This window comes from Phyllostomus hastatus, unplaced genomic scaffold (genome assembly GCF_019186645.2).
Source record: "Phyllostomus hastatus isolate PE091 unplaced genomic scaffold, TTU_PhHast_1.1 phas_contig_38, whole genome shotgun sequence".
NCBI classification, from domain to species: Eukaryota; Metazoa; Chordata; class Mammalia; order Chiroptera; family Phyllostomidae; genus Phyllostomus; species Phyllostomus hastatus.
The window spans coordinates 13,389,255-13,402,023 of record NW_025333869.1 but is presented as its reverse complement, the minus strand read 5'-3'; the positions used below and the strand labels follow the sequence as shown (position 1 = coordinate 13,402,023).

The following is a 12,769-nucleotide window of genomic DNA, read 5'->3' as shown; positions in this document are numbered from 1 at the left end:
TTGCATGCCCCCTACTATGGAACTGGTCCACAACCCAGGCATGTGCTCTGACTGGGAATCAAACCAGTGACTCTTTGGTTTGCAGACTGGTGCTCAATCCACTGAGCCACACCAGCTAGGGCCTATTTATACTTCTTAATCCCCTCACCTCTTCACCCATTCCTCCAAACCCTCTTCCCATTTGTCAGCCATCAAAACACTCTCTGTATCCATGATTCTGTCTCTGTTCTTCCTGTTTACTCAGTTTGTTTTTTTACATTCAATTGTTGATATGTATTTATTGCCATTTTATTGTTCATAGTTTTGATCTTCTTTTTCTTAAATAAATCCCTTTAAAATTTCATATAATAATAGTTTGGTGATGATGAACACCTTTAGTTTTTTCTTGTCTGGGAAACTCTTTATCTGCCCTTCAATTCTAAATGATAGCTTTGCTGAATAGAGTAATCTAGGTTGTAGATCCATGCTTTTCATGACTTTGAATACTTCTTGCCAGTCCCTTCTAGCCTGGAAAACTTCTTTTAAGAAATCAGCTGACGGTCTTATGGGAACTCCCCTACGTGAATTAACTGCTTTTCCTCTGCTGCTTTTAAGATACTCTTTTTATCGTTAATCTTTGGCATTTTATGATGTGTCTTGGAGTGGGCCTCTTTGCATCCATCTTGTTTGGAACTCCCTGTGCTTCCTGGATTTGATGTCTATTTCCTTCACCAAATTAGGGAAGTCTTTTTTCATTATCTTTTCAAATAGATTTACAGTTTCTTGCTCTTCCTCTTCTCTTACTGGCACCCCTATAATGTGAACGTTGGGCCTCTTTGAAGTTGTCCCAGGGTCTGCCTACACTATCCTTGTTTATTTGGGTTCACTTTTCTTTCTTGTTCTGATTGGTTGTTTTTTTCTTCCTTGTGTTTCAAATCATTGATTCTCAGCTTCCTCAACTCTACTATTATTTCCCTGTACATTGTTCTTTATTTCAATTAGTGTATCCTTTGTTTCTGAATGCATCTTTTTTATGTTGCTGTGGTCCTCACTAAGTTCCTTGAGCATCTTTATAACTAATATTTTGAACTCTGCATCTGATAGATTGCTTATCTCCATTTTCTTTAGCTCTTTGTTTGGAGTTTTGATCTGTTCTTTCATTTGGGGCATGCTTCTTTGTCTCCTCATTTTGGCAGCCTCCCTGTGTTTGTTTCTATATATTAGGTAGAGCTGTTTTGACTTCCTGTCTTGGTAGTGTGGCCTAATGTAGTAGGTGTCCTGTAGGGTCCAGTTGCTGGCACAGCCTCCGCTATCACCCAAGCTGGGTAGTTGAGGTGCTTCCTTCATGTGGGCTGAGTACACCCTTCTCCCTAGTTGAGTCTTGGTTGCTGTTGGCAGATCAATGGGAGGGATTTACCTAGGCCAATCAGGTGCAGGAATTGCCTGTGACCACTTACCACCAATTTCCAGCCTCCATGGAGGATCAGCTGTGTAGGGGCAAGGTGGTGATGTTCCCACATAATCCATAGCTGGCCCTGGGGTTTCCTGGGTGGTGCGGGCCAAAGTTAGCCTCCACCTGTGTTTTGCTTGTGGCTACCCCTACTGAGCCATAAAGCAATCTGAGATGGCTACTGCTTGTGCTGGGCTAGGAGATTCCCAGGTGAAGCCAAGCTGTGAATATAGGTTGGCTGCTGCTAGTGCCAAACCTGGGACTTACTGTTGTCAGCCGTTGCTTGTTCCAGAGGATTTAGGACGTTGTGAAGCATGAGCCAAGACTCGTTATTCATATGGAAAAGCAGCTTGGGTGGGCCAGTAAGTTGGATGGGGCAGAGTCTCTGGGGATCTCCAGGATGGGTCAAACAGTGTTAGCCAGGCTGATGGAGTCGCACATATCGCACTAGCTTGCTGGCTCTGTGGTTCTGTGTGGGGAGAATTTAGAAAAGGGACAATGGCTTCTGCTCACCTTGATGCCAGATGCTTCAGCCACTGGTACCTTTCAAGCTTCTACCTTGGTGCTAGACCTCAGAGGGAGTCTGAGTAGGTGAGTCCATGGGCAGGTTCTTTAAGAGGAACTGCTTGGGGCTCTAGCAGTTTCTTCCATGGACTTAGTCTACTCTGGTTTTTGCAGACAGAAGTTGTGGGGACTTCTCCTCCTGGCCCTGGAATCCTGGGCTGAGGGGCCTGGTATGGAGCTAAACAAAACATATCCTTGTTTTCGAGATAATCCCCCTGAATTTTTATCTACCATACATGGGTGTGGAACCAGCCCATTCCACATCTGTACCCCTCCTACCAGTCTGTTTGAATGTGGTTTCTTTAATTCTGTAGTTGTCAGACTTCTATTCAACTCGATTTCTGATGGTTCCAAATGTTGGTTTTTCTATATATTAGTTGTAATTTTGATATGGTTGAGTTAAAAAGCAAGCCATGTCTGCCTGCACTACCATGTTGACCAGAAGTTCTGAGTTCCTTTTATATTTTAGATACCAGTCCTCTATCAGATATATATCTTACATATATTTCCTGTCAGTCTGAGGCTTGTCTTTTCATTCTCTTAATGTTGTTTTTCACAGCAGACATTTTTAGTTTTATGCAATCCAACTTGTCATTGTTTTCTTTCATGGATTGTACTTTTTGTGTTGTATCTAAAAAGTTATTGCAAAACCCATGGTTACCTGGTTTTTTTCCTTTGATATCTTACAGTTTTGCATTTTACATTTAGGTCTTTGACCTTAGTTAATTTTTGTGAAAGGTATCTAGGGTCTTTTTTTTCTTTTGCATATGAATGTCCAGTTGTTCTAGTACTGTTTGTAGAAAAGATTGTCCTCTCTTTTGAATTGGCTGTGCTCTTTGTCAAGGATCAGTTTGCTCTATGTGGGTGGGTGTATTTCTGAACACTATTCTAGTTTATTAATCTGTCTATTCTTTAGTCAGTACTACATTGTTTTGATTACTATGACTTTATATAGTAAGTCTGAAAGTCAGATAGAGTTAGTATTCTGGCCTTATTCTTCAATATTGCGTTGATTATTATGGGCCTTTTGCCTGTTCATATAAACTTTAAAGTCGCTTTGTTAATATCCATAAAATAACTTGTTGGGATTTTGATTGAGGTTGTATTGAATCAAGCCTTTAAGAACTATTAACATGAACATGAAAATATACACATTTAACTTTAAGGTTCTATGAATTTAGATTGTGACTCACTAAATAAATGAAGAAAAAGACCTTTCTTTTTCTCTTGAAAAATCTCTCTCTCTCTCCCTTACACACACCACACACACACACACACACACACACACACACACACACACACACACATCTCCACTTGGCAGCATAACCTATGAATCATGAACCTTAAGCACAAAGTCACACATATTGGTAATCAAGAAGCTTGAATAGAAGTGAAGAAGAAATATGTAGTTATAGCCATGTAATTTTAGGAGATTCCTTTAAAACTATAAGTGATTATGCAGCAATGTGGTTATTAGATGTTTGTGTTGAATATCAGGTGCTGATACTGTATATGGATTACATTTTAATGGGTTAAAAAACGCTGATATCTTAGAGATTTCTTTCTGTGGTTATTCTGATTTTTTTTCTTATTGTTTTTTTGGCTGTACTCATAGAACAGTGTTAAATAATATTGGCGATTGTGGGCATTTCTTTCTCATGCTTCTATAACCACTGAACTCATGTTTGCCTTCACTTATACATACATTGGTTAAGTTCCTCATATCTACTATCCCACCTGGCCAATAATTGTCCACAAAGACCTCAAAGGCACATTTGTGGCCTTTGCTAACACTGCTGACTTTGAGTGTATTCTGCAAAACAGCTTGCGGTGTTCTGTTGCTTTCACCATATAATTTCTCTACTAGAAACCCATGATTGTTAAAATTTGTATAAAATACAAATTTGTGCGTGTCACCTTAATATGAGGTATCTAGTAATTCCTCTTTTGTCTTATGTTTATTTTTTTCACCTTCTTTGTCTTCATCCCTGGATTTGTATTTTTGCTTGCACTCTTAGAAAGTGGTTTTATCTGCTATTTCAATTCAAAGGTTCAGGTTCTCTCATGAGAACTTTATTATCTTCTCACAGTGTGAAATTTCAAATTCTCTCTGTCCTATTTTCTCCCCTCCTGTTGTAATAGTGCTATTTTATTTTATGAAAATAACCTTTATTATATATTTGCTTTCTGTTCCATTTTTGTCATCTTCTGACTCTTGGCATTCTCAATTATACCCATTTTTTTTTTCAGCAGACTTCAAATGGTCCTCTAGTGAGGTGTTATGTTACAACCAACTTACTGTCAGATTTAGTAATGATTTAGGTATACATGTATGAAGCATATTGTGTCAGTGTTTACCAATTGGGAAATGTAGCTTAAGGGTGTATGTCAGTATATTATTCTTTTGACATTTATGTTAGAAAAAATATTCAACATAAAGAAGTTGGAAATTATTGATAATAGTTATACAATAGAAATTGGTTTTTATTTAACATTTACTATATGTCAGCCATTGTTCTGAGCTTTAACATATATTACCCCATTTAATCCATAAAGCTACCTAATGAAGTGAGTACTCTTATTATCCTCATTTTATAGATCAGAAAAATGAAGCACAGATAAAATAACTTGTCCTTTGTGTTACATATTTAGTAAATAACAGCTAGTATTTGAACTCAGATAATCTGTGTAGGCAATATAAAAATGAGTAAGATATAGCCCTGTTTTCAAAGGGCTTACAGTCTAATTAGAGGTGGTATGTATACACATTTATCAAGAAGAACTTTTGGAGGAAGGGCATTTCAGTACTAGGAGAAGATATAAGTTTAGTTTGCATCTTGTGATGGAAGTATTTAAAATGCAGCCTAAGGCATATGAACCTTATTTGGTAGGTAGTAGAGAACACTGAGAATTAAAGAAACTATGGCCCCCAAATAATAGTATTTTCAATAGCTAGTTACTGCCAGCCAGGAATTAAACCTAAATCCTAAACTAGAGCTGTTTCTTTAACATTGCTGTGGTTTTTCTAGATGCCATTTTTTATCCATGTATTTAGTTAATGATCAAGACTTGTTGACTATTCCTTTGAACTGTTTTTAATTCATTAGTTCCTTGAATGTAGTTCATGTTTATGTCAACCTAATATAAGCCCCTAGTCCATACCAGATTCTAATGCTGTAGACAGTAGACTAGTTTCCTTCAGTCTCTTCCCTCTCTCATTTTTCTTTGACTTACTTGGGAAACTAAAAACTAAACTTTAACTCAATTGTTAACTGGGAATTTTTAGTGTGACTGTTTCCAGATTATAAAGTATTGCTTTTTAATGTCATAACTAAAGAATTTTAGAATTTCAGAGATGGAAACTTAAAAAAAAAAACCCTGGTGGTTAAAATCAATGCTCCTTACTCATTCAGTGAAAACAACAGCAACAAAAACAAAAAACCCAACTGTCTCTGATCGAGAGAAAAATGCACAGTTTGTCTTCATAGAGTTTCTAATTTGGCATGGTGACGAATGAACACAATACACTATGACAATATACAGTAGAGGGCTGTATAAGGACACTTATGGAAGTACCAGGCTCTGTTTTAAGGGATTAAGGAAGCTTTCCTTGAGGAAATGCCAACTAATTTAAGATGAAGAGAAGTTAATCATTCTCCAGATCGTGTGCAGTGGAGGACAGGATGAGTGGACTGGCCAAAAGTCCAGAGGGGTTGAGGATATGGTTTTGGAGATGAGAGAGATTATACCATGCTTTGGCAATCTCAGGTAATTTGCTGTGGATTAAGATGTCAGTCTAAGAAAGGCAGATGTTTTAAGGGATAAAATTGAAGAATAAATTGGATTCAGGATCTCTCTGGCCTCATAAGCTATATTTAAGAGTCTCCTTGTCCCTGAAAAATCATGCTTACACTTTGTCATTACTTTTCTTTTTCTAGAAAGCCTTTGCATTTAATTTGTCACTCAAACCTCATACTTTATAGTTCATCCCAAAGTTCTTTCCTACCCAAGAAAATATGTCAGCTTTTTTCTCTGAAAACATGACTCATTATCTCTGCTATTTATTTGCCAGGTGACTCTATATTTTTGTCTCACTATTTTGTTAACTTTTTATTTCATATATTTTTCATCACTCTGTATAGATTGTCAGTCATGGATGGTAAATGCCTACTAATTCATAGATCAGTATTTGAAATTTAATAATGCAACCATATTTAGAAGCAATAAAAATGAAGCAGAATTATGTGAATGAATTAAGATCTTACCTTTGGATCAACAATTTAAAAGATCTTAAAAACCTTTTATGGGGATTAAAAGAAAAATCAGGCCTGAAGTACTTTCAGAGAATTAGTTTCAGACAAAAATAACATTGTGAAAATAAATCTTATATTGAATATTTGAAATTCAGAGATTTGGGAATATTTGTTTAAATCTACAAAATTTAGTAGAAATTCAATATGGCTGATTTTTCAATATGTTGAAATTTAATGCATTATGACTTTTGCAGAGTTAATGAATCATGGATTTAACTTTAATAGTGAAAAAATGTAGCCATGATATTGGAGAGAGTATTTTTTCAGCATGTTCTTGTCTTAAGAACCATGTGAAATTATGTGTAATGTGAATGCAGTACTTTTAAATTGCTGTAGTTATAACTTCTGGTTAAAACATTGTTTTCCATGTCTATGAACCACATTATCCCTAGTGTTGAATGTTCAAACAAAAAAGTTCTAAATTATTCAGAATTTATGTTGTATGAAACTAAGGGAGCCTTACAAGTTTTTGGAGTCGATGTTTTAAAAATTTAGTTTAAGATTAGGAAACAAAATTTATAAAACCTTGTTTAATCTTTGTTGGAAAAGATGATTTATCAACAATGTAAAAATGAAGAAATAAGCATTCATCAGTCTCATCTGCTGGAACTTTCAAGGAATAGGAATCTGGCAGTATGTCAAAGCTGATTATTAACATAGGTAGCATATTTAAGGGGCTTAAAAACAATGTGATGTTTAAGAGGCCAATTAAGTCAAAAGATGAAAAGCAGACAAACAGTGCAGGAAAAAAGAAAAATAACTAATTTTTTCCAGACAAGGCCTTTCCCCAGTTTTTTCTATCTATTCAAGTTCCTAAGGATTAAGGTTTATGTATTAAAAAACACAAAAGGGAGTACAGAAGATAATTCTAGTGACAACTAGAACTGATTGTACTGATTGTCCAGTTGGAAACAAATTAGGTGTCTGAGGTGGGTAAAAGTCAGTCTTTGTGATAATGATAAATGAATTGTAGTAATCATTGCAATAATTTCATTACCTTTATTTCTTTCTGAAACTGTGTTGTATATCTTTTACTTCCAAATTCTTCTCCTGCCCTTCCAGAGGCTCTCCCTACAGAGAATCTCCTTTGGGTCATTTTGAAAGCTATGGAGGGACCCCCTTTTTCCAGGCTCAGAAGATGTTTGTAGATGTACCTGAAAACACAGTGATACTGGATGAGATGACCCTCCGGCACATGGTCCAGGATTGTACTGCTGTAAAAACTCAGTTGCTCAAACTGAAACGTCTCCTGCACCAGGTGAGTACATAATGAACATTTTCAGCTGTGATATTTTGAGTTTCAAGATGGATTGACATTACTTTAAAAAAAAATAGTTGGGTTTCAATGTCTGTTTTGATTTCTGTAAAAATAATGCTTGTAAATGATACATGATAGAAATTTTTATGGGAGGAAAAAAAACATGGGATTTTGATTCATGGTCTCAGTATAGTCCCCAACATTTATGAGCTGTGTAATAATTGGGTAAGCCAATCTCTCTGCTTATGTTTCCTCGCTTTTATAGTACCTACATTTTAAGTTTATTGTAGTTGTAAATTGAGAGATTGAATACCTGAAATATAGTAGGCATTCAGTTGTCAGTGATTGCTATTGTAAGTTCAGCTAAGTGGAAAATAAGAAACAGCAGTTTTCACTTACATAACCATGTAATTTCACTTTTCTTTGAAACCTGCAAGTTTAATCTTTCCCAGTCTTATTTTTTTTATTTGATAAAATTTAGACTCATGGCAGTGATGTCACTTGTTAAAAGATACAGGGTGCACTGATGGTTGAATCTGGCTTCTGATTCTTATTTTTTTTTTTAACTTATAAAAGAGATTTATTTTTAACTATTGTTTATTGATTATGCTATTACAGTTTTCCCCATTTTTCCCCCTTTATCCCGCCTCCACCCTGCCTGTCAACCCTCCAGCATTCTCTCCCCCCCACTTAGTTCATTTCCACAGTTGTACATATAAGTTCTTTGAGTCTTTTGTTTCCTATACCATCTTTATCTGTCCCCAACTATTTTATGCCTACTAATTATGCTTCTTCTTCCTTGTACCTTTTCCCCTCATTCCTCCCTTCTCTCTCCCCACTGCACTCCCTCTGTGTGATGTCCATTTCTCTGGCTCTCTTCCTGTTCTGGTTGTTTGCTTAGTTTTTGTTTTCATTGTTTTTCTTTTCTTTTAGGTTCATTTGTTAATAGTTGTGACTTTGTTGTCCTTTTATTGTTCATATTTTTTATCTTCTTTTTCTTACATAAGTCCCTTTAATGTTTCATACAATAAGGGCTTGGTGATGATGAACTCCTTTAACTTGACCTTATCTGGGAAGCGCTTTATCTGCCCTTCCATTCTAAACGATAGCTTTGCTGGGTAGAGGAATCTCATTGTCTTTTATGACTTTCCAGCCCCTTCTTGCCTGTAAGGTTTCTTTTGAGAAATCAGGGGATAGCCTTAAGGGAACTCCTTTGTAGGTAACTGTCTCCTTTTCTCTTGCTGCTTTTAGGATTTTCTTTGTCTTTGATCTTGGGTAACTTAATGATGATGTGCCTTGTTGTGTTCTCTCTGGGTCCAATTTCTTTGGGACTCTCTGAGCTTCCTGGACTTCCTAGAAGTCTATTTCCTTTGCCAGATTGGGGAAGTTACCCTTCATTGTTTGTTCAAATAAGTTTTCAATTTCTTACTGTTGTTCTTCTTCTGGCACCCCTATAATTCAGATATTGGAATGTTTCAGGTTGTCCCAGAGAATCCTCAGCCTCTCTTTATTTGGATTCTTGTTTCTTTGTTCTGATCCGGTTGGATGTTTATTTCTTCCTTTTGTTCCAAATCATTGCTTTGAATCCTGGTTTCTTTCTTGTCACTGTTGGTTCCCTGAATATTTTGCTTTATTTCTTTTTGGGTATCTAATTTGTTCTTTCATTTTTTGACCAAGCTCTGTCAGTTCTGTGAGCATTTTGATGACCAGGGCTTTAAATTCTCCATCAGATAGGTTGGTAATCTCATCACTTAGTTCTGAGGTTTTTCTGTGTTCTTTCATTTTGGCCATATTTCTTTGTCTTGGTGCAGGTGATGATAGGTTGTAAGGGGGTGGGGGTGGGGCCTTAGGTCTTCACCCTGGCAGGGCAACCCTTTTTGCTCTCTTCCTGTGTGGGAGGGGCCAGAGTGGGAACAATGCAGCTTGACTGCTCTTTTCTAACACACTTTCCAACAGACTGTCATGTCAGACTGGAAGTATCTCTCCCCTCGGCAGCCCCAGCCTTAGCCCACGGTCAGCTCTGAGTCTGTTTTCCCCTTAAGTCAGTTCCTCCCCTCAGTTGCCTTGCTGCAATTTTTCTGAGCCTGAGCGGTCTGCCTTACCAGTCTGGTTTTTCTGTTTGGTTTTTTCTTTAATTCCTTGGTTGTCAGAGTTCCATGCAGTTTGATTTTCTGGCACTTTAGGATGTTTATTGATTTAGATTGGTTGTTATCCTCCTTTTGGTTGTGTGAGGAAGTGAAAGGTTTCTACCTATGCCTCCATCTTCATGGGAACTCTGGCATCTGATTCAATGGTACTGTTTTTGTTTGAACATATAACACATACAGACAAGGTCAAACGCATAGGAGAAAACGAAAGAATAAAATACTAATTTTAAAGTGATATTTTTTGTTTAGTGTTGTATTAACTAAACAAAAAATCTGTATTTGTCGTTTGTAGACTAACCAAAATTAGCTTAAATTATTGTTGAGAAAGAACATTCTGGCTTTTCTGCTCAACTTTTTCATCTTCCTCGGGGTTGTATGTTCCAGCTAATTAGGAGTAGGGACCACATTTTAGAATTTATGGAGCTGATTAAAATCAAACTCATGATATATCTCAGAAATAAAATATGGCTCTCCTGTATCAGTGATGATGATTCACATAAATATTCTGTTAAAGTCCTGTAAATTGTTTTATATTACTTGGTTATGGATTTTTCTGGACTATTCTTCTCCACTCTTGTAGATATAACTTTTCTGTGCTAAGACTGGGAGCAAGAAAGCAGAGGATCCTTTTTGGATATGTGATTCTTTGACTCTTGTCAAGGCAGAAAGGATTTCCTGTTTGAAGTATACAGACATACAGGTTACTGTAACAGGAGGTAGACTGGTTTATAGTATTTCTCTGCTTACCCATCTAGGGAGAAGATTTTCTGATCAGGAGCTTCAGAGTCAAAGGGACAAAGTAGTAGAAAGAGTGGGAAATAGCTAAAATATATGCAATATCTTCTTAGAGTCAATCATTGGTCTAGCTATATCACATATCCCCTTTTGTACCTGGGTTTATTGTCCTGAAACATGAAGCATTATTGAATGTCATGCTAATAAGACCAGGCCACCTCTGGTAATGAGAAAAGTAGTATAATTCAGGAGAGAATAGGTGTATAAGTACCATAAGAATAGAAAACTGTTTTTCCAGACATTTTCTAAAAAGCTGAATCTCCTAATGCCTTTCTGTCGTTATAGCCTCTGAAATTTATAGTGTACACTGATCAAATTGACTTTTTGTTTATTCAGTGACAGCAAAATTATGAGAAGAAAATTGTGAAATCTTTTTAGGGTATCTTTAAAGTTTCCCAGAATGCTAATAAGATGTTAAAAGCTGAATGAGTCCAAGATTTCATATATCTGCCTCTTAATTTTCCCTTTTAATATTACTAAATTTTAAAAAGCTTATTATGATACATGTACATGGTTTAAAATTTTTCTTAATGAAAAATAGCATTCCTGTCCCTCTTTCCACCTCAGTCAACCTTTTAGCATCTGAAGAGGTTATTGTCTCAAGGTTCTTTAAGGCTGTCCTGTGTGGACTTTCTTTTCTTATACTCTGGGACAGGGTCCTCTTATTTTCTGGATAACATCTTTTTTCCCTTATGTTTACTCCCTCATTTTTCTAGAGTATACCCTTAATTTACTTCCTAAGACAGGTCAAATGGATGTTTTTGTTTTTGTTTTCACTCACTGCATTACTGAAAATCTCTTCCATCTACTCTCATTTCATTGATATTAATAGTTCGGCTGTGATGGAACTTAGTTTTCCATTAAATATGAATGTATTGCTTTTCTAGGATCCAGTTTACCAACTGAGAGAAGTTCACTACATTCCAATCCATTTTACATTGTATTTTGCCTGTTTTTAATTTCTCTGGGAGATTTTTTTAATCTTTTATTTCTGACATTTTAATCTTTTTCCTGGCATTCTGAAGTTCATAAGGATGTGCTGAGATTTGAGTTTCATTGTACTTGTGTGTTTTCCAATTAATGTATGTGTAATTGTTGGACTCTTTTGAAGAATCATATAGTGTGAAATTATGTCATTTCTATGGTTTCTTGTTTTGCCCTGTACCCCCCCTCCCCCCGCCGTATCTTTCTGGTATTCTTCATAATCACAAACTGAATCATAGAACCGAATTGTTTCTCAGTCTTTTATTTTTTCTTTCATATTTTCCATTTCTTTGGGCTTGATTATGTTTTCTAGTTATTTATTCAACTTTATATATTCCAGCTTTTTCTGTTGAATTACTTATTTTGGCAATGGTATTCTCAGTGTCCAAGAACTCTTTATTGTATACCATACTTATTCATATTGTTCAATTCTTGTTCTGTCAGTAACTGCATTAAGTAGAATGTTTTTGTTATGTTTTGTTAAGATTTCTCAGGTTCCCTTCATTATCTCTCTTTCTAAATGGTTGTTTTGTTCATTATATTTATTTTGTTTTCCTTTCTCTTAGAATCTTTCTTCAAACATACAAATAATTCTTTGTTGCTTATTAATATTTAAAAATGAAGAACTACAAAGTTCCTCTGTATAGGAGCTGGCTTATAATCTGGCTGGTTTTATTTTACAGTGATGGATGGATGTCAGTGGATCCTTAGTATCCACACTAAGCAGGAGATTTTTCCTTCTGAGGTTATTGTAGTTTCTCCAGAGAAGAAACCTGATATTTTTGCTTAGATTAGAGGTAGAAGACTGGGAGTCTGTTCTTGCCTTATGCAGACTTCCATTTAATTTCCACATATTTTTACACTGACAGGTCATGTGCTTACCTTTTTCTGTATTTAACATTTTGGCCCTCTTTGGGGTTTTACAGAGCATATTTTGTTCATGTTTTTTTATATATATACACTTTAGTTATGTCTTCTTCCAGTCCTGCTAAAATCACTAAGTTTCTGTTTTTAGTCCTGATAAATCACTTACTAAGTTTATGTTTTTGAAAAATTTATTTACTACCATTTTAGTAGAGATTTAAGAGAAAGAGAAGATAAACATATCTCTAATCAGAAACCCTCCCCTTTTTAAAGTAAACAGAAAAATTTTATAAAAATTACTATAGTTGTACAAATGCTTCCTTATGAAGCTTCACTGGGTCACTGGCTCAAAATTTGATCTAATCATTGCACATTATTAATATGTCACTGGAAAAGGACCAGGACTGAGGCAGGT

General features: G+C 35.9%; 1 protein-coding gene across 8 annotated transcripts in view; it reads left to right on the top strand.

The window, feature by feature from the left end:
* CCSER2 (coiled-coil serine rich protein 2) overlaps positions 1–12,769 on the top strand; it is a 222,862-nt gene that overhangs the window by 116,000 nt on the left and 94,093 nt on the right. For 7 of the 8 annotated variants that reach the window (XM_045841932.1, XM_045841927.1, XM_045841934.1 and 4 more), the window contains one exon: positions 7,369–7,564. The exons of the other annotated variant lie outside the window; for it this stretch is intronic. In XM_045841932.1, the coding sequence (XP_045697888.1) occupies positions 7,369–7,564 (196 nt within the window). The remainder of the gene's footprint in view (positions 1–7,368; positions 7,565–12,769) is intronic. 8 annotated transcript variants of the gene reach the window in all.